This window comes from Anopheles bellator, chromosome 2 (assembly GCF_943735745.2).
Source record: "Anopheles bellator chromosome 2, idAnoBellAS_SP24_06.2, whole genome shotgun sequence".
In the NCBI taxonomy this organism is placed as follows: domain Eukaryota; kingdom Metazoa; phylum Arthropoda; class Insecta; order Diptera; family Culicidae; genus Anopheles; species Anopheles bellator.
In genome coordinates, this window is record NC_071286.1 from 8784911 (window position 1) to 8811689 (window position 26779).

At 50.2% G+C, this 26779-nt stretch overlaps 1 protein-coding gene across 2 annotated transcripts in view; it reads right to left on the reverse strand.

Moving 5' to 3' along the window:
- Window positions 1-1511: 1511 nt before the first annotated feature.
- LOC131211483 (estrogen-related receptor gamma) overlaps window positions 1512-26779 on the reverse strand; it is a 31268-nt gene continuing 6000 nt past the window's right edge. Inside the window, exons 1-6 of one of the 2 annotated variants that reach the window (XM_058204967.1) lie at window positions 13381-13460; window positions 6113-6253; window positions 5409-5709; window positions 4567-5333; window positions 4316-4488; window positions 1512-4230 (exon numbers count right to left, since the gene is read on the reverse strand). In XM_058204967.1, coding sequence (XP_058060950.1) covers window positions 4068-4230; window positions 4316-4488; window positions 4567-5333; window positions 5409-5709; window positions 6113-6253; window positions 13381-13404 — 1569 coding nt within the window. In that variant the 5' untranslated portion in view covers window positions 13405-13460 and the 3' untranslated portion in view covers window positions 1512-4067. Of the gene's footprint in view, window positions 4231-4315; window positions 4489-4566; window positions 5334-5408; window positions 5710-6112; window positions 6254-13380; window positions 13461-26779 lie in introns of those variants that run through there. The other variant, XM_058204968.1, reaches the window with a different exon arrangement.

The window sequence follows — 26779 nt, forward strand, 5'->3', positions numbered from 1 at the left end:
TATCGTCCTCTTTCGACGGTAATTTTTGTCTCAATTGAAAACTTGTTCTGTGTGAGTTGTCTCTGCACGCAAATTCGGTCAATTCCCAAAGCAGGAATATTAATTCACCGAGCAAAACTGTTTTCCACAGAATGATTTGTTTACGGCCATGATTGGCCTCGTTTGTAGAGACGATTAATTTATGCCCGAACGGGGGGCGTCCCGTTTCCGTTTCCTGGGCTTTTCCATTCATTTCCATCCACACCTAAAGGGAAGTTGATAATTGAGACAGTGACACTCGGTGCATGCAGCAAGGGCAAGAGCTTTAATCGATAGCCTTTGGTTTTGAATGCTGTGAACTCCGGAGAGGTCGGATGCGGCCACCGAAGTGACTTATTAATGGCATATTTCATATTTTAAATGAACCAATCTAAATTCAGATAGCCTTTAGGTTGGCCGTCAAACCGTGCAACGTGGTTGCAAAGTGCAGTCGGGCGGGTTCATGGCGACTCATAGTGGAACGGTAAAAATTGACCATATGGAAATGGAGACCGAGCCTTTTTACCACGGATGACAACGTGCGCTTCACAACGCACGGACAACGATAGTGTTTTATGCATTTCATTTGCATATTGGTTTTAAATTTGTTTGAGAAAAGCACAAAAAAACGGTGCTAAAATGGAAGAAACACGCATTGCTTACTTTCCGTTTACTTTATTCTTTAGGATCGACAAAAACGCCATTATAGAGGTGCCAGCATATTCATCTATTAGGGAATTTAGCACAAAAATGGTATTTTCAAAAGTGTTGAATCATAAGACAACAAATGAACCATATATTAATACATGCAGAATTCATGAGTTATCTAGTAAAAGAGTCTGGCCCCAGAATAGTGTAGAGTTACATTTTTGATTTTGGTTGGTTCTGTAAGTCACGTATCGCTTAACACATTGTGAAATGAAACCAAATTCAACCTTTCGCCTGATGAAGGTAGCGATTGAATAAACACTTTCCACCATCATCCTATAATCTACTTAACGCGCACTCTTGGAAAACGAGCACCAGCATGAAGGCGGCGAATGTTTGACTTTCGACTTTCCGAGAATCAAACATAAGACTTTTGGCACACCAATCGCTTATGGGGTTTGACCGATAATGAGCTTGTACACCTTAGCGCGATGTTTTCGCATTCCGGTGCTACATCTTTGTTCGGTGCTTGGTTTCTCCTTTTCCCAAATTAACTGGAAAAGTCACATTGACCATATTAAGCAGCGTAATACTTTATTTGGTGAAAGGGAAGAGCAATATTGTTTGAAATTATTATTCGGGATATCGGCTGATCGCTGCCAAGGAGAGTGTATGGTTGGGTTCTTTCATCATGACGGATTTGATGGACTGGACACTAGCCTGGACGAGATGGACTGGACACAGCACTAATCTCTTAGCGCTAGTCTCAACAATCACACTAAAAACATTCCAAATCAACGACTAGGTCCAATGAACAATAAACTCCAAAGCAATCGCGTATCGGTATTAGCAATAGTGCTAGATATAATTTTATTCTTCCATTCCAACCGGTAATCCCCTTCATAGTCCTTTATTCCTTACTTTCTCTATTCATTGCCAGTTTATAATCTGTCGCGCTACGCCCCACGCAGAAACAATCAACAATCGCATACGCTCTTAATGCCTAACTTCTCTCCTTCAAGCGCACATCGTAACATTCCCTGAGACTAACTCACCATCGTTATCAATTATCATACTAATCGTGGCTCCCAACACACGCTCTCGGTCACTTCCGAATTCCACGATTGCTGCTTGCTACTGAAATCCATCTGAATCGCTCTCATCGTTCTCGTAACGAAATTCGGTTCCCAACACGTCGTCCACAACCGGTGAGCTGCAGAACACGGTACGCATTCTGCAGTAAGCTTAGTGCCCACTCTGGTTCCGCGCAATGCTCGGCTTCGCCTAGGGTGCCCCATTGAGTGCCCTTCCCTTTTGGGGGAGCGCAAACATATGTTTCTATATTTTAACGATCTCCCCCCTTTAACCTTAACCATTTCGCACATTTTGCACATTGTTCACTTGCGGTGTTGTACCTTAATCGCTATAACTTACTCACTGGCAACGCGTTCCTTACGGGGCTATGTTTTGTTTTGCTTTGTTATATAATTTCGCGGTTGTCTTTGTGGTGCTTCTCTATGTGGGGTCATGTTCGCGTCAGAAAAACGCACCCTCGGTTCACCCCTTTTGCCCCGGTAGGGGGTTCATATAAGAAGGGTTTCTTACTCCCATTTACTTATCACTGAGACATGCAAAATGAAATAATCGATAGGGAAACGATGTACTTTTCAGTTCGCTCCGCTACGCCTCGAACTAGAGCTCGAATCTGTCGAGACCCTTCGGTTCAAAGTGACCCCGTCAGCTCGTTGCTGGTTCTTCTGCGCGTGTGTGTATGTGATGAGTACAAGATTTATTACAAGTTTCGGCCGTAGTTTCAATGTTCATTTTGTATGAACCTGCATAGTACTAAACTGCGCCATATACTCTAATATAGGGACAAACGAAAGTATAGTCCCGAAGAAGGATCGCCTGATCAATCATTGCGTACTACAAGATGCAGTTAGCGCTGTCCATAAACATAATGGGTTGTGTTGGTCAACCTATACATCTAACGGCTGCATGCCTATCAATCAAAGATTTATCAAGTTTGTGCCTCTTCTTCTTCGTCTCGAACTACTTCCACTAAAGAGCCATAGGGCAGTTGGTTAGAGTTCGGAAAATATGGCTACGGCCGACGTTCCCTTTCCAGTGTTGTAATTTGTTTTTGAACGAGATTCAGCAAGTTTGTGTTAGCAGCACGATTTGTTAACCACTCCTGTCTGCCTGCCGATAAACTCTCACTAAAGTTCGGGTTTGAGTGTTCTTTCCGTTGCCACCCGATCATGAAATCGGGTGCGCCACTTATTTTGCATGCCAATACTTTCTAACTCACTTCTAGTCTTGATAAAGATGCAATGTAAAACTAAGCATTAAAACAACCACAGCACGTCTACATTCAAAACCGGAACGTCTCCGGAGCGTGGACCCACAGCGAAACGGACGATTCTAATTGCACCTCTCCGCTTCATTTTCTTGCCATAAATTACTAGAGCACTTACATACTATTGCATCCATTTGTATATATATATATATGTATATATATATTGCATTTTTCTTACACAATTTCCGACGGTCCCATGCGGCGCGTAATAGAAGAGGAGTACTGCATAATCGAATGCAAAACAAACTCCAGGAAAACGTAAAATAAGGTAATGCGTGCAACACATTCTAAACAATACGAAACGCTTCCAGCGCACTTTCGTCGATACGATTCCGAAAGTCGTACCATGACCTCAGTTGTGCCATAAGGGCCTCATCCTGATGCTGTCGGCAGAGTAAAACAAATTATACTGTTCGCTATTTCTACTAAGCAGTAACTCATCTGCCATAACTGGAGGTCCATTTTAATTGTACTTTTCTTGGACATCTACAACACGATGCTTGATTCCACAACAGTTGCGGACTGCTCGTGCACCTTCCCCTGGAAGGAAGCAGTGACGTCGAGGAGCGTAAATGGTAACTTTTTCAAAACACTAACAAAGAACGAAGCTTGAAAAAGGGTGCTCAAGTAAACCACCTTTAAAAGATACAGAACTCATTAACCAAGCGCGTTGGAACGCAGACAAAGCGTCCAATCAACGGGCATTAATGTCACGCGACACGGACAAAGGCTGGAAAGGCTAGAAAGAACTAGGATACCCTTATGAACTATGTAAACAATTCGAATATAACTTCGGTAACCATTCCACGAAACAAACGAAAACATTATGCCATACCGACTACGCTAATAATGCAACACACATTACCACGCTTCTTCGTCCACTTCGGTTCGCAACAGGACCGCACACAACGCCTCGAGTGTGGGATCTGATTCGAAATATTGTTGTAGAAAACGGGTGTCTTCGCAAAAGCAAACTTGAACCGAACGCTCCGTTTGCCGGCCAGTGTCGCCGGGTTCGAACGATGATCCGCCCTTCACTGCCTTATCGCGAGACCGACTCCAGCATCTCGACAAACAGCTTGTTCATCGTCACGTTGCCCTCGATATGCACATTCGTCCAGAACTTGCGGATGATGTAGTCCGCCTGGCGCAGGGATGGAAGTAACAGCAACAGCTGCTGCTGGTGCGAGACGGCCTGATGTTGCCTGCGGTAGGGAAGGAAAGCAGAAAAGACGCCCGTTTCAGTAGAGTACATAGTCCTGGGACCCACCAGCATTCGCCCATTACTACCTTATTAACAGAACACAATCGTTGAGCGCGTACAGAATGGAGTCGCGAATCTTCTTGAGCGCACTGTAGTTGTCGAGTCGGATATCACAATTCGAGAGGGAGAGGGCCTTCAGCAGGTAGTATTCCTCCTTGGTGGCCGAGATCTTCTCCAATCGTTGGGTGATTTGTGCGAGCTGCGGGTGCAAACAAAATACGGTCGTCGTTACGGAATAGAACGCGGTCAGGTTGGACGGATTGCGGTGAGGACTTACATGGTTGTAGAGATCAAGTGCACCGCACTCCTTGGCGGATCGTTCGTCGAGCCAAAAGTCGGTTGCAAAGTATAGGCGACCATCGAACGGGATCGAACGGTAGGCCAGCATCAGCGTGAGCAGCTCGGCCCAGCTCACCTGCAGCAGTCGCATCTGATCGTTGAGCGGCAGGTCGGTAAAACCGGGTATCTGTTTGGCCCAACCGATCACTCCGACCAGCTCCTTGTCGTAAATATCACTCAGCACGCTTAGAATTTCCTGCGCATCCACACCCATCGCCATCCGATCGAGTCCGGAATCGGCCGCAATACCGACCGATGACGAGCTGCTGCTCGCCGACGACGAAGACGACGAGGACGATGCCGAAGACGAAAGCGACGAGGTGGACGATTGTGCTGGACCACCCCCACCACCACCGCCACCGCCACCGGACGTGCCATCCGTGTCACCGACGTTCATCAGATCCGCACCGTGCCCGATCGACAGGGGATCCGGCTCGAACGAGGATAATACTTCCAGTATCTTAATGTCCTCCAGCGACTGGGGCGTATACTGAGGGTTGGATTGGATCAGCTGCAGCTGGTACGGATTTGCGCACGGATTGCGGCGGTACTTCTGCCGCCCGCCGCGTACCCGATCCAACCTGACGCCCTCCTTCAGCATGCCCATTAGCAGACACTTCCGGAAGCGGCAGGCCTGGCACGCTTTCCGCCGCCGCTTGTTGATCTCACAGTCGTTGCTCGCCGGGCACGTGTACTCAATGTTTCCTGAAGCGAACGAAAGTAAAACCTCAATTAACTCGCCGCTCGCCGATCCAACGGGAGAGAGTAGTGTCCGCTTACCTTGGATGGTGCGTTTGAAAAATGCCTTGCACGCCTCACAGCTGGCCACCCCGTAGTGAAAGCCGCTCGCAGTGTCACCGCACACCAGGCACAGTCTTCGCGGTATCTCCTCCTTGATCGCATCGTGGTTGGTGCCGTCGCTTCCAAAGTCACCGATGGCCGAGGTAGTGGAGCTGCAGAACTGTCGATCGGGCGAACCGGGTGACTGTGGTTTGCCATTGGCGCTGCCGCTGTGACTTCCGCCGTGTAGCTCCGTCAGATGGGTGTCGCTGTTGTTATTGCTGCTACATTTGAAATCCATCTAAAAACCGTTACAGACACAAACCCATCATCAATTGCCGTGTGAATGATTGAACGACCTCGCTTCTTTAGCATAATGATGTAAACATTACGTTGCCAACTAAAACAAATCGTTTATAACTTAATTACAGGCCATTTGTTATTCAAAAGCAAGGCAGTGTGTGCTCCATAAACCATTTAACATATTTGTCGGTCATCAATAATGTATGCATTAGTCTAAAGCTAGCGTTTATGGTAAGCAGTACAGAAAAAAATTCTGTCACGTAAATAAAGCGCCCTTGAATTGTAACTAAGACCAGTAATTAGAACTTAACGATGTGGCGCAAGATATGGATTCGTTTTTGCTAAGGGCACAGAAATGGCCCGAAAACAAAGATTGCTTCGAAAGAAACGAGAACAATTACCTTGCTGGTGGGTGAATTGCCATACACCAGGTTTGTCTGTGTCAGGCTGCCGGCGGACGAAGGAGACGGACTGCAGCACGACGTTTCAATCAGTTCCTGTTTAATCCGAGCAGGCGTACCGTCGCCTGCCATCATAGAAACCTGCAAAAAAAAAGAGGGAAAACAGCGAAATTGCGCGTGAGATTCATGGGAAGAGAAGATGTTTGGGATTGTTGTAGCCCCCCACAAATGAAGTTGAACGATACTCAAAATAATGAAGCGTATTTCGGGAATTCCACAATGGTATGTACAGCAATCCTCAAGTGAAGCTCAACATCACAGTTATTCTCTGCCGGAAGGCCTTTAGACGTCGCTACGATTTGAAGCCAAAGTGCAACGGATAGTTCAATGAAGTATCTGCAAACCAAGACACTGGTTCGTAAGTTTCCTATGTTTTTGTTATCAATAATTCATTTCTTGTCTTCGTAATTAGTTTGTAAATATGTTTTAAAGCGAAATCATTTAAATCATCTATACCATCGTATAATGTGATGCTGTCATCACATGATTCGTCCATCACCGCCTGCTGAGTATGCGTTCGGGACGAATGATTGCGCGTGTACCAAAAACAGTGACAGTCCGTTTCGTTAGTGCCACCCATTGGCGCGTATCCTTGGCCTTGGCTTTTAACGAAGGAAGTTTAGAGGGAAAACAGTTCAACTGCATAAACTAACTTAATAGTGATGAAGATAGCACAACACAGGTGGCTGTTGGTGGCCGTCAAGTGAACGCATCCTCCGTTGCGCACAGCTAATGGAGTCATTTGGAAGCCATTGGACCAAACAATGATAAATGCTAACTCACATTCGATACATTATTCAATGCTTAATCGGAAATCCGAATGCACGACGCCCGAGAGCCACCGTTTTCCAATGACTTGGTGCATTCCGGCCACCAATCGAAATCCCCCAGAAACAGGTAACTAATTTGGTAGTGCAATTCGTAGCCTGACTGTATGGTTTTCCCCGAATCCGCCGTGCGGTTCGGTGCACAACCAATCGGCGGGTAGATGGTGGTGGATGAAAATCCGTTGATAATCCGACTGCCAGCCGAAAGCCGGGTCCTCCTGGCCACTCTGCTCCTGCTGCTGCGCCGGCTAATTACCGTCTTCACGATCACGGCAGCGACGGCGAATGCGACGAACGAACAAACAAAACAACGCTGGCCCCCCCCCAATGCAACACCTTGCGTTCTTTTGCGGACCTGCGTGGCCAGCGTAAACAAAAAAATCCCCAAACTCGGCTGCTGCTACCGGCGACGGCAGCCAAAATTGTTCGTAATTAATTCTAAATTTTTCTTTGTCCGATCCGACCGGCGATCGGGTGCCTTTCCCGGCGCGAGCGCCAGCGTCCGCGCGTCAGGCAGGATTCAGTCGGCCGGTCACAGGAGAATGCATTAAATAACGAGGCACACACCATAAATAAAACCCAAAAAAATGGCTGCATTTCGTTCACGCTAGTCAACTCCGGGCCCGGGCTGGGCGTTGGTGGTTTTTGCTGGCTCTCTCTGCTGTAGTACTTTTTCGGCCACTAGGCTACAGGGACGCCGCTGCGCCGTGCCGCAGATCCAGGGGTGGCGCAGGGGCGGGTTAAAAGTTGGCTTTATTTTTGACCACTGCGCCACCACACACCATCGCACCACCGGACACGCTTAATGCACAATTGATTGATGGATTTGTTGCGATTCGTTCTCCCCGTTTCGCCCCTCGCGCGTGTCTCGCTGTGTGAGTGTGGCCATCATATTGTTGCGGGTGGGGGGGTGACCGAGTCCCGAGCCCCAAACCCCGAGGCATCCGCAACAATTCGCTTGGCTCGTTTTGTTCGCATGGTAATCTCCTACGCTCACGTTCCACAATTACAATAATCATTTCTACCACCCCGTGCACCCCCGAATCCAGAATGCAGCAACCCGGCCCACCACCTCGCGACTCCCCCTCAGAAGTCCGTTCCGGAACTGGCTTGAATTGCACGGTTCATGGTTATGCGCCCTCTTGCAGCGGAGAGACCCCAACCGACGGAGCGCGCGAACAAAAAATCCCTCCTTCACGGATTGCCATTAATCGATCCATGCCACGGTGGTGGTGGCCACGGGAACCGTGTAATGAGCTGCAGTTTGATGCAGATTTTGTTACTTTATTTATTGTTGGCCATTTTTTTTTTTTCTTTTTTCCGTTTCATTCGCGGCCGATTTGGAGAACTTCCTCCGATCCTCCCGAGCCAAACCTTGACGGTGACCAATGACCCCGGGCCGGGGCCCATACTTAAGTGGAAGATGAGAATGCATCATCATCACCCGTCGTCGTCGTCGTCGTCGTCCGCGGCGCCCGATCGTTGGCGTTTTTAACGAATTTCGGACACCAACCAATCCACTCGATCACCAGAGTAAACGGGGCCCCTGAAGTGCCCTGCGCCGGAGCACTCTACCGTCGGACAGCGCAGAGTATCGACGCGGCCCAAGATGGCCGAACGCCGAGACGGTGAGGTGCAAGTGCACTTTCCGTCGATGTGTTTCTTTTTTTTTGTGTTGGGCCGCCGCTTCTATTTATCCGGTCGATTTTACGGCACCCCGATTCACCGGTGCGGAATCGATCCTGCGCGCTGTGCTTTATTAATTTATCGCAGCATGCAGTCAAAAATTAACACTCCACGAAAACTTGTTCGTTCGCAACTTTGGTTTCAGCTCGATGGCCAATCGATACCTGAGAGGGGGGGTTGGGCGAAGCGAGGTGTGCACAAATAGCTTCCTCTCCTCGGGTTCGTGGCTGCTGCTGCTGCTGCTGGCCCGCCGTCAAAAGCTTCACCACCATCGGGCTACGGAGCCGGAAATTAAAGGCGAAATAAATTTAATCCCCTGCCGGTCGCGGATTCGGAGGCGCTGACGTTTTGCAGAAAAGCACTCGCGGAGCTTGAAAAATGCTAAACATTAATAAGAATAACACAAAAAACCAGACCTTTGGGACCCGTTTCGAAGATGACTTCACGGGGCGGCCCCAACCGGGAACACCACTTTTACTTTCCCTGCGCAGCGCGCATTAGTTCGCGCCTGGCCCCGCAGGAAGCTTCCCACGAATCTTACACGCGACCGCGACCGGAGAGCTAGAGCGACGACTCACGGGACTCACCTTAAGCTCTTAGGCCCCCCCACCCCCCAATTACGCTCCCACTACGACCTGCGTGTGCGTGTTTGTTTGGGGCGAAACTCGCAAACTCCACGGCCGCCGGATCTATCCGATGGGGGGAGATTCCGCGAAGATTTTATAGCAATTAACCGACGTGGAGCACCGCAGCATAAAAAAAACGACGGCAGACGAAAGCGAAGGAGACGAAAATCAAAACAGAAAATCTAGCGCCAGCGCAGCGCAGTTCTACGCAGTTCCCGGCCGCCGGTCGAGCGTCTTGCGGCCCGCGCAAATACAAATGGGCGAAATAATAGTAAAAGCCTCTCCTCGCCTCATGGTCATGGTCAAGGCAACCGGAGCTGCCGGTAGCGGCCGCCATCACCACTACTAAGACGCTGGCCACAACCCTACAGCACACACCACCCTGCGCTCTGTACTGTTTTCCAGCAGCCGGCCGGCGGCAGCAACACCGGAGAGCAATTACGGCACAACGGGGTTTGTGTTACCGCATCTCGGCCGGCAAATGTGAGGTAATAGAGGGCCGCTGCGCAGCGATGTGCGCCGGCGGCGGACTTCATCTTCACTTTTTGCGTTTGGAAGCAGCCGCAGCAGCGAATGGGCGCGCAACTATTTTACTTTCCGTTTCAAACCGTTCTACGCGAACACGTCACACGGAGCTTGGTTGGGTTGGTGTGCTGATCTAGAGAGATGATCTCGAGAAGATTTCTGACACTCCATTTCGAACGAGTCCTTTCGAACAGTGCCCTATATAAACCCTATGAAACGTATGAGTAAAAATGTGGTCTTTCGATCTGTTAATTTATTTAATGTGATCGTCTCTGGAGAATCAATACGGTTTGTACAACATCAGGGGGCACTATCTTTACGCGCTGGTACTTTCAAAAACATTTTACATTGTTGAGTCCAGGGCGAGTCAAAACATAAAACCTACCGGACCCCGAAGAGCTGGGTGCTCGTGACCGGTTTGACCCAGCATCTCGCCGGTTCGGCCAGACCGTGAGAGGGCGCAGATACCGAGCGCCAATAGATTGCCTGGGACTGACCGGGGGCAGTGCGGCCTGGTTCTCCACGGCACGGCAACTTCGCATGACGATGATAATCGCGCACTATCAGCACTCGAATACAGAGACAGAGAGAGAGAGAGAGAGAGAGTATCGGCAGCCGACCCGTCGGTGGCCGCCGGCGAATGATGCGCGTGGTCACCCAGCCAGCCGACCGACCCAAACACAACCCGCCAAAGGACCACCGACCACCATACCACGCCCAATGCGCATGCAAGTCTGCACCGAGGTCGCTCCACACCTTGGAACGTAATCGGCGGTGCACTGGGGCGCACCATTACGCAACCGGAACACCCGGTCAGGGGGGGGTGACACCCGCGACAATTAGCCAAATTGAAAAGTGTAACCCATTACGTCCAATCGGACGTGGGCATAAAGCACACACGAGGAACATGATTTACAATCCTGTTAAAGGATTTGAAGATTACAACATGACGGCGAGCACAGGGCGTGCATTTGACGTGCAACGGCCGGGGAACAGAACAATTAAATTGAAGGTGTTTTTGATGGACCACACCACAAGAAAGGAAGCCCCACCATTTTGGTCACAACACGGCAAGCCCCCCCACAGAGAGACAGAGAGAGAGAGCTTAACCATCGCAGCTCATTAAGCTAGCGCGCGCAAACTGATTGATACGATCAAGTGACGGGCGACTGACGCAAAGCCATCAGGATGAGATGGGCATTAAAAGATACCCATCTCAACTGGCGCGGACAGTAGCCAAAACGATTGCATCGTTCCAAAACTTTACTGCCTCGCGAAGGAGAACTGCGCTGAACCCTTCCGTGCAAAGCGGATCTTGGAAGACAAACAGCCAAGACCACGCTGATCGTTCGCTAAATTTATTGCACCACAGGCCTTTTGGGTGATCTTCGGTGCGACCGGAAATGCTCGAACCGACTGCAGAGCCCTCGCCGTATCGGTTGTCGTAAATCTTCGCCACACTCTCGAACTCAAGATCGTCGCGACCACAGGTGTGGGTCCCCTCCTGTCAATCTCCCGCGTTGGATCAGCTTAGTACGATGGGGTAGTGATAATTAAATTAAAAATGCATAAAACCACCAGCGTTTTTTTGATTCTCTAGACTCCGTGGGGGAAAACCCCCCAAAAGCTGCGCCACAACACGCTCAGAGAGATGCGGCTCGTTAATGGATGTCGGTCGCTGAGGATGCGTTCCTCGCCCAGGAGAATGTTACTCTCAACGTACTGCGCCGATCGAAGCGATCCGTACGCCCGTCGGGCCGGGGTCCGTCAGTCAAAGTGTCGGTGTCGGTCTGTGGCCAGGAACGCATAAGGATTAGGCGCGGAGGGCAGGGTCGTAAAACGTTTTGTTTCCGTTCCGTGCGCCTTCCAAACTAATGGGACGCATATGCGTCGGTTGATGGATTAACGCTCCTCCTGCCCGGGTTGATAAGCTCTTGGGCAAGACGCCTGCGTCCTATCCGTTCCACTCAACGCTCAACAATCTAATGGTACAGTAAAAATTCATCTCTTTCAACTTGACAAAACAGAACAGAAAGAGTCCTGTGTGCAGTTTCGTCAACTTTCGATTCGCCAAACGAAACTATGGACCCCGACGACTGGAGAGCTTGTTTCCTTCATACAACTGAGCAAACAAACCGGTTAGCCAAAAACTTATCAACCCGACACGGCCGGCGAATGGTGCCCATTCGTCGCACGGCACGATAACGAAGAAGGGGTGAAAAAAAAACCAACTTCTTCAACTTTTTGCATACCCCAAAGCGACAGCATCGGCCGCTAAAAAGAGCGCCGCGTGTTTCATCCGCCGGCTCGCTCACGGCTCCGGGGATGGTACAGGTACACGAAAGTAGGAGATGCGATTAGTTTTAGTCACTTTTTGCCCATCGAAAACATTTACTCCGCCCGGGTGTCCCCCGCATCGAGCCATTTTTAAGCAACGTTTTTTGGTTTCGGTTCACTTCGTTTCTAAGCTAAGATTCTACCATCCACATCCCGGCCGTTCCGATCTGGGCTTCTGAGACGTTCCGTTTGTGCGTGAATCTCCACACCGCTCAACGTTAAGCAAATGCATGGGTAATTTTTTTAACATTTTTGTTTCCCCGACAACGCCAGGCGAATAGGCGAATTTACGGGTCCTCTCGAAAGAGTTCCTCCTTTTCGGTCTCGCAACAAATTGCTATGTTGCTTACACTTTGCTCCCCAATTTTTCACCAACAATTTGAACAACTCTAACAAGATAACTCAAGTATCCAACTCCATAGTTGCCTGCGACTCATTCTAGGGGATCGGGCACGATCGTGGCGCAAAAAAACTGGATTCAAACCGTTCCGATCGCACGACTACACAGCAACATCGATTGACGGCTATGTCCACCACAGAAAAAATACAGCCCGGCTGTCCAGAAGAAATGATGGATAAGCGCATAGGAACATGTTCCACAACATCTTTCGCAGCCTTTTTATTTCTTTCTCATGGAATATGCGTATTGTGCGTAGAGTGGTACCTCTCTCCTTAAGCAAAAGTTTGATTTTTTAGCCCACGGCTCATCAATACCCGATTCCCCGGATCGCTGCCGCGAGCAACAGATCGGTGACGTAACACACGCTCGGTTTCTCGGTTGGGGGAATCGAGAAAAAGGGAATGTCAGCCGCGGTGGAAAAACACTATCCACCTGCGTCCGAAAACACAGACACACGGCAACGTGAAGCCGATTAAAGAGCATTGTGTTCCCGTTAAACCCGTTATTGAACTACACCGATTTCGCCGATGCAAAAGGGCCTGACCTGACGGGGCGGACCCGCGGTGACGAGGTCGCACAGAACCCACGACAAAAATAAACCATAAATCACACTGTCAAGAGAGTGAGAGCGAGGGAGACTGGGACGGACTAGGCCGGCGATCGATTTGTGAGTGTCGCGCGGCCCTCGATGGGGACGTCGACGGAACGTGTAACCCGAGAGGGCCCGCCCGCTCTCCCATGCACCGTGCCAATTGTGCAACATTCGAGTGCGGATCCGGTTCCGGTGTGCCGCGTCGAACCACTTACCACTTCTTGCATCCAACTGTCCATCGTGGAACTGTTTCTGAGGACGACTGCTGCTGCTGCCGTTGCTGCTGGAGGACTCGGTGGCGCGCACTCCGAAAAATGTCCATAAACCAGTTGTGACGATCACAATAGCTCACCAATCGCACCCACACATTGTTGATCGCGAGTTACGCGACTGGACACCGAGGAAAAAAAAACAGTGTAAGGCACCTGTGCTCCGTTCCCCGATCGGGTGTCGGGTGTTTCAAACAAATCGTGGCGCAGAGGGTGGCTCAGCTTTTCACGGCGGATCGGCGGCGGATCTACTCGGCTATCTCTGTGTTTGTGAGGAACGTCTAGTGTACACGATTTCGCGCGGGCTGTTTGCTTTGGAAGGCACTTAGAGGCGCACACAGACCGAACTGGCGCACCCACGGCGCACAATCGTCAACAATGACACCTGAGGGCCGGACAGCAGTTCCTGAGGTGATCTACTCTCACTCGACCCAGAGCGACTCGAGTTTACTGAACGCGTTCCTTGAGTCGCGAAGATCACCGGCAAATGAGCCGAACACTTTGCTTCACCGAGGGGGACTGCTGCTGGACGGACGCTCTCCGTTTTAGGGGTGTGAACCGAACCGAGCGACATGAAGTCTCGTACTGAGCGCGCTGCGAGTCGCGAATTTTGTTTTCCATATAAACCGCGGCGGACGGGAAGGGCCCGCTCGAGAACGACGCCAACCAACCTTCTTCTGCCCCGCGCACGATCACTTATCGGCGGCGGCGGCCCGTGCATCGGGATGTTGCGTGGCCCGCCGTCTATGTGTGTGTGTGAAGGGGGTTTCGGTTTTTACGGTGCCGCTGCCGCCGCGCGCTTCAGGAGCCGTGGGGTCTTGTGGAGCTGATACGCACACACAGCGAGCCGGGGACTGGCGAGCCTCTCACCGGCGCGATTCGCGAGAGTGTGCGAGTTGTGCGCTACACACGCGTGAACGGCACACGTGAAGTGATGAATAAGCAGCCGCCGCCGCCCCAGTCACTACCGCGGCCACGACCATCGTAACCCGTCTCGGTATTTTGCATTCACTCGCCTCGCCAGCGCCAGCGGCGAAAACGATGGCAAGAAGCAAACAAGTGGCGCGGTGAGTGGCGACGATGAAGCGGATGGTCTCCGCCTCTCGCTCTCTCTCTCTCTTTCGCTCTGTGTCACAGTCTGTCACGCAGCCCGCGACTCAGCTGTTTACACGCCGCTGCCGCGACCGACGCACGGCGAAGAACGCAATACGCAACCAACACACTCAGCGGAGCGCGACGAATCGGACTGGCGGGGAGGCTGGCGGCCCCCCCGTCGCTGGCAGCACCTCGCAACACACACACCACCACAGTGCGGTCAATGGAGCGGCGAACAGTGGAGGAGGCGCGCGGATGTTTTTATTTGTTCACTTCGTTCCTTTTCGTTCGTTGTTGGCCATTTTCTTTGCCATTCTCTTCGCCGCCGCCGCCGCCACCGCGCCGGCGTTCGCTGTGCGGAATGGATGCGATAATCGAATGCGTTCCATGGGGAGAAAGGGAACGAAAGAGAGAGAGAGAGAGAGTGTAGGGCCTCCCCTCTCGCGTTGGCCACAGCACACGGAAAACCATCAATCTCAGCTGGCGCGCCACATTGGAATGTGCGGCACACGGACACACATGGGCCGAAAATCGATGGCCGAGAGCGAGAGTGGCCCGTCGTAGAGCACAGCACAGCACAGCGCACGGAACACTTTCCCAACCCCTTCCCCCCCGCGGACCCGACGCTTCTTCCGGTCGGGGCAGACACGCCAGATGGGGAAAACAATAGATGGAAAGGGGTGGTGGCCACGAACTCGAACCGGGAGCTAATGAGTCTTCGGCGAACCAATCGTGGCTGCCAGAGGCTATTCGGTTCGCCGATATGTTCCAAGGCCACCAAATGTAAGTTCGTAACGTTCATAAACATGGCATTCCAATGGCAGCCACCGCTGGTGATAATGCTATCAATGGAGACGCCTGGTGAAAATGGGAAATCAGTTATCCGCTTAGTGATGTGGGCACGTTAGTGTGCACACATTTCCGACAATAAATCGGCATACCGGACAGGGAACGTTTAGTGTGATCGAACTGTGGCACGTGATTGATGGCCGATAAACAATCGTTAGTGGAGGTTATCTGAAAATTACGTAAGCAATTTAGTGCACAAAGGAGACGCCTGGTACTTCATATGATTGTTGTCTTCTAGTTTCGCTTTCAGTAATTTGAAGGTCTAAATTTAATGGTTTAAAGAAGATACTGGGATGTTCAATAAATTCGGAGCCTCGACTAATTTTTTGTTATGTTGGTACACTCTCCATATGAACGTATGAGAAGTTACATTTCAATCGATCGATTCTTCTTTTACAAGGCAATTAGTGTCACGAACAGTGATTGAATTTTTATTTTTGGAAGGTTCAAAAGCAAAGGAAATTTATGAACAAATGTAGAAAGCGTATAAAGATATTTCGCCTTCAATTGGTACATTAAAAAGGGTGTTTATGAATCTAAATGTGAACACACAATACTCACAATATTATGTTATATTTTTATATTTTAAAAGCATCTTCGCATTGTTTTACATTTTTAAAACAGGAATTATAAAAAATGCAGTCCATCTAGGAACTGAAACGGGAGAAATTTCTTCCAAAGAGCGGATTCACTACGGAACAAGACCTACGGTGTGACCAAGAACAAACCTCGCTCGCCCATAGACGCCACTTCGTTCGCAACAGCTGACTCGCTGTCGGTGAGCGATTAATGCCACGGCCCGGCCCGAAAGTGTTTGCCTAGCATTCTAATCGATGGGCAGCGCGAGTGAGATGAATAATTGGAAGCGTATGGCGGCACACACTCGACGAAAAAATCGATTTACATGCAATCAGATTTTCAAGATCAACCAGCTTCGCGCCCCGGCCCCGTCGGTTGGGTCGGTCGGTTGTTGGTCTGCAGCCAGAGTTCTTGCCCTTGTCCGAATTTTCCGACCACCGGCCGGCCGGCCAGCCAACGTCGTGGCGGTCATCTGTCGCCCACGGTCAGATTATGCGCAAGCCCAGCCGGAGCAGCCAGTAGGCGTGAGCGGACAGACGGACGGAGCGTCGGAATTAGAAGTCAGGAACCCCCGCTTTTGCTGGCGGTCGGATCTGGAGAACCGTGAAATTTCTAATTCATGCCGCCACTCAACTCTACATACGAAATGTAGTGCGATCTCCGATCAGCAACATCAGCGCTTAGGAATAAGTTTTCCTTTTCGATCCGGGGAGCCGGAGCCGATCTTGACCGTGAGTAACAGGCGGAGACATGGGCCTTCTTCTTCTGCTTCGTGTTTTTTTCGCTTTTCGCCGAACAACCAGCTGACCAAGTTGACCAAAAAATGCAAAGTGGTTCGACACGATAAATTTACATGCATGCTGATGCTGCTGCTGGCTGGTGACTGGAGCGCGGCTCGATTGCATAAATTTGGCCAAACCCCCGAACCGTGCGTCCGAAATCAGCACCCAAAGCGCTTTTCGACGTGGCATGACGTGGGGCTCTATTTGGGCTCTATCAAATGTATCTATTTCTATTCGAATAGGTTCCTCCACAAAACCCAAAAAAAATGGTAGAAATTCAGCCAAAAATATTCGAGATGGATAGGATGGATGCATAAGAATTATCCTGTTAATCGATTTGATACTTTATAAATTATGTGCTTTTAGTTGAAAAGCCGTATCTAGATCTCGTGGTGGACCTCATTTCCCAGCAATGACTCACTGTTGGAATTTTACAATTTTTAAACTATCATCAAAACTGCTACGTGAACTATCATTTGAAGAGCTTCATTTGGTATCGAAAAAACGGTTCTTCAAAGAGGTACTTGAAAATTTATCAAACGCCCGTATCAACGTACACACATGCAGTATTGATCACACAATTTGCGCCGTTCGTGTGTTCCGCGGGCAGTCACGGGCTCTGTGCTGCCAACGTGAAGAATGTGATGTAGCAAAAGCAAAAACGGAAACTGCATTTACCCAAGGCAAACGTGCGTGCACTTGTTCGCAGGCTCGTATCAACTGATAACATCGCCCATACAGAGCGGTGTGTTTATGCAAAACAAACCAAACATTACACAAACACAGACACTTGCAGCGACAGTCGCCTTGAGAGTGCCGCGATGCAGCCCTTATCGGCGATCACCAATCTATGGCATCGCGGGCTGCCAACATGGAGCCGCGCTGATAATCAATGAACGTGTACTTGTGTGGTGGAGGTGCTCGGAGAGTTATCGCGGCCAGATGAGAAAGCTCGTGGGAGCTGCACTATCAGAGACCTCCTGGTTGGCGATGATGATAACCGCCGGCGATGATTGCAACGACGCCAGCCATCGCCAGATTCGACTCCCAAGAGGGTGTCCCACGACGCCAGTAACAATCCCCCGACAGTGCTGGCTCTGGATCTTCCGTTCATCCGATAGTCTTTGCGTCGAGAGATCCTCAAGAGCCTTCAATGGGCGGCCGGAGGCTCTACCGATCCTCTTATCCATAATCACTTATCCCCAGGAATATGGATGACCTACAAAAGCCCATTCTCGCGCCCACCTTTGCGGAATAAAAATGGCAAGCAAATACAGCAGCCCCCAGCAGGGTTCTCGGGCCTCGGGCCAGCAAAACAACACAAAATTCACGAGAAGAGCGGTAGAAGAAAGTTACAGCACGCAAATTACAAATGCAAATCCCTCTTTTCCTTGGCACATCTTGGCCTTCGCAGCCCACGATCGTTCAGGATCAGGATCACTTCATACTGCGGCGTCCATAACCGATAACTTGAGTGACCCCACTTTGACTGAGCCCTGGAGGAGACAGTGAAAGTAGCTTTGACAGGTCTTCCACTAAACTCACAACTCGATGGCTAACGATGGCCGAGTTGTTCGATGGCATCGAGGCACCGATAGGCGCTATTACTAGGTGCGGTCAGTACGGGTGCACCAACCCAAAATGGGATCACGTTTGCCGAAACGTGACAGCATCTCTCTCTCTCTCTCTCTCTCGCAACTGCGCGACGCACAAGGCGCGGCGATCCTGACGTACACCAACAAGGAACTGCGCTTTGCTGAGGTAAGGAAACGGGCGATTGACGCATGGGTTATCGCCGTGCCGCGATCCTTGATCCTTGAGTGCCCGATCCGATGCTAATCAACGTGCGGTTAAGCATCTGACAAACTTGGCCAATCCGGTATCGCGCCAATCTACGTCGAAACGGTGCACCACGGACGTCAGTAGTGCAGAAGGGTCCTAGGTGATCGTACCGTGCAAATAATAATATTGACATCGAGCGCCACGTTTTCGCAGCGATGGCTGATCCACACTTCCCTTCTAGAGCGTAGCATGAAAAAGAAACAACAATGGGTTCAGCTGCATCAACTGCAACGGAAGACCCCAGCTAACCAATAATAGAGCTCCGAGCATTCACGTTGGCGAAGAAACACGGCGGAACAGCGTCAATCCACTGTCAAGTTCACGGTCACGTTCCGGATGTGGCGTACGGCCGCGGGCGGGCGGACGGCCAACGAAAGTGTACGGGGGGGGGCAAACGGGCACGAAAGTGAAAATTTTTCACCATTCCAAGCCGACGCCGTTGAACGAACGATCGAGAGGACCCAACAAGCTTTCTAATTTTAGACCCCGCCGCAGACATTTATCCCCAAAATGGTGCCAATGGTGCGGTGATGGCCTCAGACTGCCGCGCGGCTGACAGGAGTAGCGTTAAAAAGTGCCATGCACATGCTCTGCCCAGCGTCAGGCGCAAGAGTTTCTACAACATTCCGACACAGCCGCAACAAGAGTTAATTCTGGCTTCACCGTGGTTCGGAGGCGGAGTTCCGCTTCTTGGCGTTGGTGATGGTGGTAGTTCTTTTCGCTGCCGTTCCCAAACCGTAGATAGGCTCCAGACGAACAGTAGACGCCCGAAAAAAACCAGTTCGCGTGTTACGGCGCTTCGTCTAGAGCCAAACTTCCCCGCGACACTCGGCAGCAGCGAGATCGCGATCGCGATCCGGCATTACCTCGGATCGGTTCTTCTATTTCTAGCCGTAAGTTGCCCACCGAACAGAGCGCTTCCTGTCGGGCTCCTTCCTGCTGTCCCGGCGCAGCAGACGGCAGACACCGCACACACAACCTGCTTTAATGATGGCGCAGATTTGAAATTTTAATTGCCCAATTCTGTTGCCCACCGTCGGCAGATTCGCGACGGCTTAGTGTGGCCTACCTACCTTCCGCAAGAAAGATTCGTCGGATGCGAATGTCTAGCGAATTTACCTACATTTTTTACCTACCGCAACCGCAAGTTAATACTCTTCTCGCTGCTTGACCTTATAATCAGTCGCCTGCGGTTTCGCTCACTTGCGCGCCGGTTCTGGCCGCTGCAATCAAGCAGTTGGCTCCGGAGCGACCCGGTCTTCTTTGAAGTACGACATTAAACAGATTACGCGGACAAGCCGGCTGCTTCAGGTGGGTGGCTTTCCTTGCGTGCTGAGCTGCACCGGAGCTAAACAGGGCTTCTTATTGTTCGGCTTGTGCGTCTCCGTCAACATGCTTAATATTAAAATTGTAATCGGTTTGTTTCGGCTACGTGCATGATGGCTTTGCGAATGCGGCGGCTGCACAGCACTTAAAATGTAATAAAATTCCACGCGGTAAACAAGAAACGCGAAATCCGCCATCAAAATCGGTTTATCCGAAGTAGTTACGTGACAATGTCTAGTCTTAAGGTTAGTTAGGTTAGGTTTTAATCAACGTGGTTAGGCCTGTGGTTCGTCGAGAACAGTTTAAAAAAATACGTTAAAATATATCAACAATACTTTCAGTAGATACATGAAAGAGCTCAAACGAAGATCCGATTCATTTTTATTGCATCACGAAGACGCTTAGATGATGGCGAAATGACAGTTCTAGGCCGTTTGGGTTTGCCATCTCATTTGACTAACGGAGGCTGGTCAAGTACTATCATTTAGTCATCGCCTGTGGTACTGGAACTTAACTCTACCTAAACAGAAGTTTATGGAACCATGGACGGTATGGCTTTCGAGAGGGCGTCATGATCAAAATTTCATAAACGATAAAAATATCCAGCCTTTTCCACAATTAGTCCTTCATCAGATGGAACGCGATGACATAATTCCTTCGTCGACGAGTGCACAGTTTATCAAACATTGATTACTTTGGAGGCCTTTCGGAAAGGTCAAACAAACAAGGAACCATCGATAAAGAAATTAGTAGGATAGTTGTATTGATAAAATCGGATAATAGCGCTCAATGTTCAGCGTTTCTGATCTGGCTGGTGACAAATGTGACCGAAAATTCTTTCAATCAACTCTACAAATCGAATACGCATCGGCGGTCTGTATTAATTTTAGCTTTCGAAATAATTTAATGTTTTGTGATCCATGATAAATTATTTGTAGAATATAGATCAAATGAGTAAAATGGTTGCCTTATTGTGAATGTTTTCGACTGGGCCCGTAAGCGTTTATCGAGAAACAGCTCGAGACACATCTTGAAAAAGCGTTCAAACACTCACTGCTCCGTCCTAACGCGCTATGGCCACTGTTGTCAGCGGAACGTTTCCATACCTGTAACGAAAGGCAGAACAAAAAAGTGGAGATACTTCAATCACTTCCATTAAACTCCAGTGGCTTGTGTGTTCGCGGAAACAGCAAATATCTACAAACAAACACGACGGAGACCACACGGACGTGTTCCCAGCCAGCGTCTCGGGAAAATCGTTCGCGATCTTCGATCGGCGGCAAATATCGAACGGCCCACGCCATCGCGATTCGCTTCGCACCAACACGCGGATGTTCCGCCTAATAAACGATCGTGGGGGTGCGTCTAGCAGTTTGCGTGTGATCGTACGGAAAAAAAACTTGGAGCCGGAATGGAGAGAATCGTCAACAACCACCAACCAACCAACCAACCAACAGACCGGCAGCCTGCCCATCGTGTCGTAGACACTCCAACCCTCCTCCAACAGCTGGCCGCGGGAGGCAAAATTGAATTTTCGCCCAGAAACCCGCATTGACGAGACAAGGCCCCACCATCATCATCCCTGGTGTGCGTACGGTGGGAGATCTGGTACGCAGCCGGCGGCGACGGCATCAGCAGACGCCGGCACGAAGTGTCCATCGTCAGACACTCGGGACCGGATCGCTTTAACACACTGACACCGTTTTTCTTCCGTGGCCGGCTTCGCAATCGCAAGCCGGTCGCGGTCCCCACATTTTTTGCTCCCCGTTGTTGCCTAGACACCTCTTACGCGCTTTTTTACATCGCGGCACGAAATAAATTACTTTTTCCAGCGGCAGCGGAGGAATTGGGATTGAAAAAAAAACGAAAAATACATTTATTCTCAGCTTGATGGGCGATCTACGACATTTTGGCCCGTAATCCATCATTTATAGTTGGCTCAAAAGCGTACTATACTAAGAAACATACCATCGTCGGCCGGCACACGACCACCGTAATCAGTGACTGATTGCCATCGTTTACCGCTTTAAAAAACTAAACATTTCTGCCAATTTCTGTACCATCCACATAAGGTCTGTCCTAAGGGCCCGAGGATACTGCACGGCTGACGGTCTATCGCCAGACACGCAATCGTCCCCTGAGAGAGAGAGAGAGACATTAGCCCGGGGGGCTGGCTTTGAAAAATGTCATTAGTATGGTCATTCCGGCAAATTATAATGAGGAACCGGGCCGGGGAAATACGCCCGATTTTCGGCCAGTCATGAAATGACGTGGTACGAAGCGAACCGGAAACGATTTTCTCTCGCAGCAACAGCAGCAACGGCACACGTCACCATCACCAAAGTCCACCACCACCACCACATGTATTGATATGCTCCGATTTGTGTTCGAAGTCAGAATTGTTTGTTGAAGCCTTCCAAATCATATCCAAATCGAAAAAGGGAGCTGTTCAAACCTGATGGTCGGCCTATTTACGGCTGATTTCGCTGATCGCTTCAAACATTTTGGAAGCCTTTTCTTGAACAACCGCCACCTCATTGAAAGTGGGAGAAAACAGGGGAAAAGCCTGGCCAAATGATGAAAACATGACCGCCCGATGAAAATTTTGGTTAGGGCATAATTAGTTTGGTGCTAGGGTCGGTTTTGGCCACAACAATCTACTGACAGTTGACGGGCAGAATTCCAGCTCGATTGACGTACGATGCCACACAGCAAATGCCGTGTGGTTTGAGCGATTCTCCACCGCTGCAATCCTAGAGCTCCTTTATGCGATATGCTAGCGGATAGCAGACAGATCGTTTTGTTGTTCCTGTTTTCAATCCACTGTCAGCGTTTGATCGTACAAAACCAAACCCGATCGTAAGATGATGGACGAACCAAATTTTCTCGGTAGTACTCACTACTCAACACACCGAGAGCAAATCGCTTCCGAAGCAGAAAGGGGTTTTTTTTCGATGGCCACCACGAACATTTGTGGGGCCAGCAAAAAAGATGCGTACAGCCATTGGACCAACACACGCGCACGTGCAAAACCGGTAGTAAACCCCGTACGCACGTTTCTGCGTAGCGCAACTCGGCGCGGCGCAACAATTAAGCCGCCGAAACACACGAAACGCGTAGCGTGACTAAAGCAACTCCACACAACGCACACACCCTTACACAACCACAAAGCCGCCCCCCGCGCTCGGGGAGGACGTCGCGGGTGTCGTGGGGGCAGGAAGCTCCCGAAAAGTGCAGCAAAAAACAACCCAACAAACGCGGCGAACACCAACACGAACGGAGCCCCGATGCGCTACGAACATTTGTGCAAAATCGACTGAAATAAATCTTTTCGTACTGACCCTGAACTTGACTTGAGTCTCGCGCACCCTTTCTCTTTCGCACCCCATTGGCCCCCCACATCGGCCGGCCACACACTCTCTCTCCTCCTCGTCTCCGTCCGCCGAAGTCGCTTCGCTCTCTCCGTCTCTCTTTGTAGCGCTTCGCATCGCGCACCGCCGTTTTCATGGTCAGCGGTGGCAGCAGCATATGTGGCGAAGGCGAAGAACAAAAAAAAACCAGTACGAACACGGCGTTCCAGGGCGCACACACGACCATACATCATACGGCGGCGAGTGTGGGGGGGTCCGGGAGAAAAGGGCCTCCAAAGTACGCCGAGCATGACAACGATTACCCACGTTGGCTCTGTGTATGCAGCAGCAGCACCACACAAAAAGGCATTTTTAGTTTGGAAAACGGTGGAAAAATACAAAAACCGGGGGCCAAAACTGGGGGCTGCTGTGGGCTGATGATGTAAGGCTCTGCGGCCAGTCGGCGGCACCAGTCCAACGAATAATCAAACAAACCGACCGGCGGCACTGGTCCGCCGGCTGGCGGTTATTGAGTAACATTGGCCAACACACTGCCAGCCAAGTGGGTCCGAAGCGCATGGAGGTGTCACCGTAAAGCCGCTAATGTCTCATCAGAAAAGGGGTGCACTGAAATGGAACCAGTGGACCAGGAAGAAGCAATTGTCACCATCACCCCACGGGTTGGTAAGTAGCATCGAATGTCGCACACATGGCAGGACATTATTGTAGACACACCGATACCGGCCGGGAATGCAGCGGAAAGTGCGATGCAATTTGCGTTTAGTTTTCGGTGATGATCGTCAATGATCGTCATCGTTATTGCTTGGGTGGCCAGGCTGTGCGCAACACAATGGTGTCGCAGGCAAAAAGTGAGCTGCATCGTCACGTATGGCCGCGCAACAGTGACTGCATTTGATGGCAATTGATTGAGATGCACGCCGTTGTCCCGGAACGCTGCGAGAGCGAGCGAGAAGAGCGCACCGAATTGCAGCAATTACCCAAAACACGGTCGAACGCACACAGGCACTGGGCGCAAATTTCGGTTCGGCATCCTCGTTAGACCGCCCTGGGCCTGTGTGTGTTTCCATTTCACGGTACCGAATTTACGGTCGCCATACCGCCCGGCGATGGGCCCCCAAAACGGCCGAAGGGGACACCGGCAGCAAAACCCGAATCAGGAATTCATAAAAAACAGTAAAATTAATTTTATGAAAAAAGTACGATACATTCAATGCAGCGCGCCCATAGCCATTAGTGTTGTAATGACACCCAACAAATCCCCGTCGACACGATGATGGGTGATCGACCTGCGATCGTCAAACTTGACGGCTCCATCAACGAGTTATGCCGAGTTGGTCGCATTCGTCCTGCGAAAACCCTAATTGGAGGCAATGGGTGTTGCCGTACAAGGATGTTGATGTTCCTTAATTTGTTGAATACCGAAAACGTAGAAGATTACTGTGGGAAAAAATAGACGGAATTTTACTCATAACTCAAAAAAAATCTTCAAAATTTTGTCTAATCTGTGCCATCGTTTTTGAAGTAAACCCTACTCAATGCAACCCATCTCTGTCGACATTTGTGCCGATTTCCCAAAGTGGGTCCGAAAGGTTCTTCTTTGGAATAGCCTTCAACACATTATTCTTCCGGCTATCGACTCTGAACGGAGTGCATGGAACGATCTCCTGAGTTTAGCGAATCACCAGAAGTCACATGGTGCTAAATAAGGCGAAACATAAAACTTGATTACAAACATCCATCAAATCTAGCTCACTCGAAACAGTTGCCTCTTGAAGGACTATCGGATTTCTCACTAAACAGTGGTCAACCAAGTTTAACAAAAAAAAAACACTTTCGATTGCGATTTCGGCCAAAGGGCTCATTTGTGCTTTGATTATAAAACGCTCGTTAAAAATTATAATTTCGATGTTTTGGATCAGTTTTAATTGACACGAAATGTTCGTTGACGAATGAAAAAAAACCCTAAGCCCTTGTGGAACAATACCAAGAAATTGGGCAATTAAGTCGGCCAAACTTTTGCTGATTGTTTTGATGCCGACAGATAATTCGTTACGAAAACTACACACTGCTAGCCACGGCATCTAGCGCCTCGGACACCCCAACGAGCATTCAGCTTGGGTGCGTGATTATTTATTTGTGGGTCTCAACTCTTGACGAGTGCCGGGACAGTGCTTCACCGGCGTCACGCGTACCGAATAAATTCCATTCTAAAGCGTTGCGCCATAAATCACTCCTCCCACATTAATAACACATTGATTCGAAATGTTTACTCAATAATTCAATCCATCACCTCGCGCCCGGCAATCGCCATAAACCGAAGCCGCCGAAAGAGAACCACGAACCGCATTCGCGCGGTGCTACTTCACAGAGCGTCCCGCGGAGAGAATTTCTCATTTCAGCCCCAAACTTTATTTCATTCACGTTCGCCCGTTTATGTTTTGCAAAATTCTCCGACATTGAAACGATGGCCAACATTTGGGAAGCCGACCTTCCGTCGCATGCAAAACACCGACAGTGCGCCGCCGCCGGACGAAAGGGCAACGGGGGCGCGCGCGCGCACGTCCATCCAAGACACTGGCCATGGCGGCATCGTAAAATTGTACTCCCCGCCGTCGCCGTCACCGTCGCCGCCGCCGCCGTTGCAAACCCCAGTGTCCGGCTAATGCGAACGTGCGAATGCGTCGTCCCTCGGCCCGGCGGGATAGGTGCATTAAGCGACATAAAGTAACTCTCTCCAAATAAAAAAAGGAACCCACATGCAAAGCGACTTCTTCCTACGCACGCGGTGCGCCCACCCACGCGCGAAGGATCGCCGAAACTCAATCCATTGGACAAAACGAGAAAAAAAGGTTTGACAAACGTCAAACCGATCGCTATCTGTCAAAACTCCGTTCGCCCATTCCGAAGTGTGGTTAACGAGTGCCGCGCGAGGCTTCAACCGGCGGCGGGCCGCGGTCGCGCGTCCAAAAGTGCCAAAAAGGATTCTATAACTCCGCGCGTTTACGACCGCAGCGCTACGTGTGGTTTGAGTATCTGTTTTTCTGTTTCGGTTTTTGTCGGTTATTTGTAGTTTTTTGTCTTCTTTAGTAAGGTCTTTCAAAAGAAGGACACACAGGAATGGCGGTTTCGAAAGGATGCACGACCATTCCGGTCGGCCGGTCGGTCGTTACCGTCGCTAACGCCGAGATAGCGCGCATAGCTGCACATAGAGAGGCACTTATGGGCCGATGAATTGTTAATTTCGAAGCGACCAACTGAAGTTTCGCTTGATTTCCTCTCCCGTCCCGACCTCTGTGCCCGGCGGAAGCGGCCCCGAAATTGACTTTTAATTAAAATGCAACAATTCGCGCGCGGGCGCAGGCGGCAACGCCAAGCGAATCGTCCGGTGGCCAAACTCCGCGGGCTCAGAAGTGGCTCACAGTGCAATTGGGACCTCAGCGAACCCTTTTCATCAGCCACCAGCGCGCCATGCGGACCAGACCAAGGCGAGAGTGGGTTATG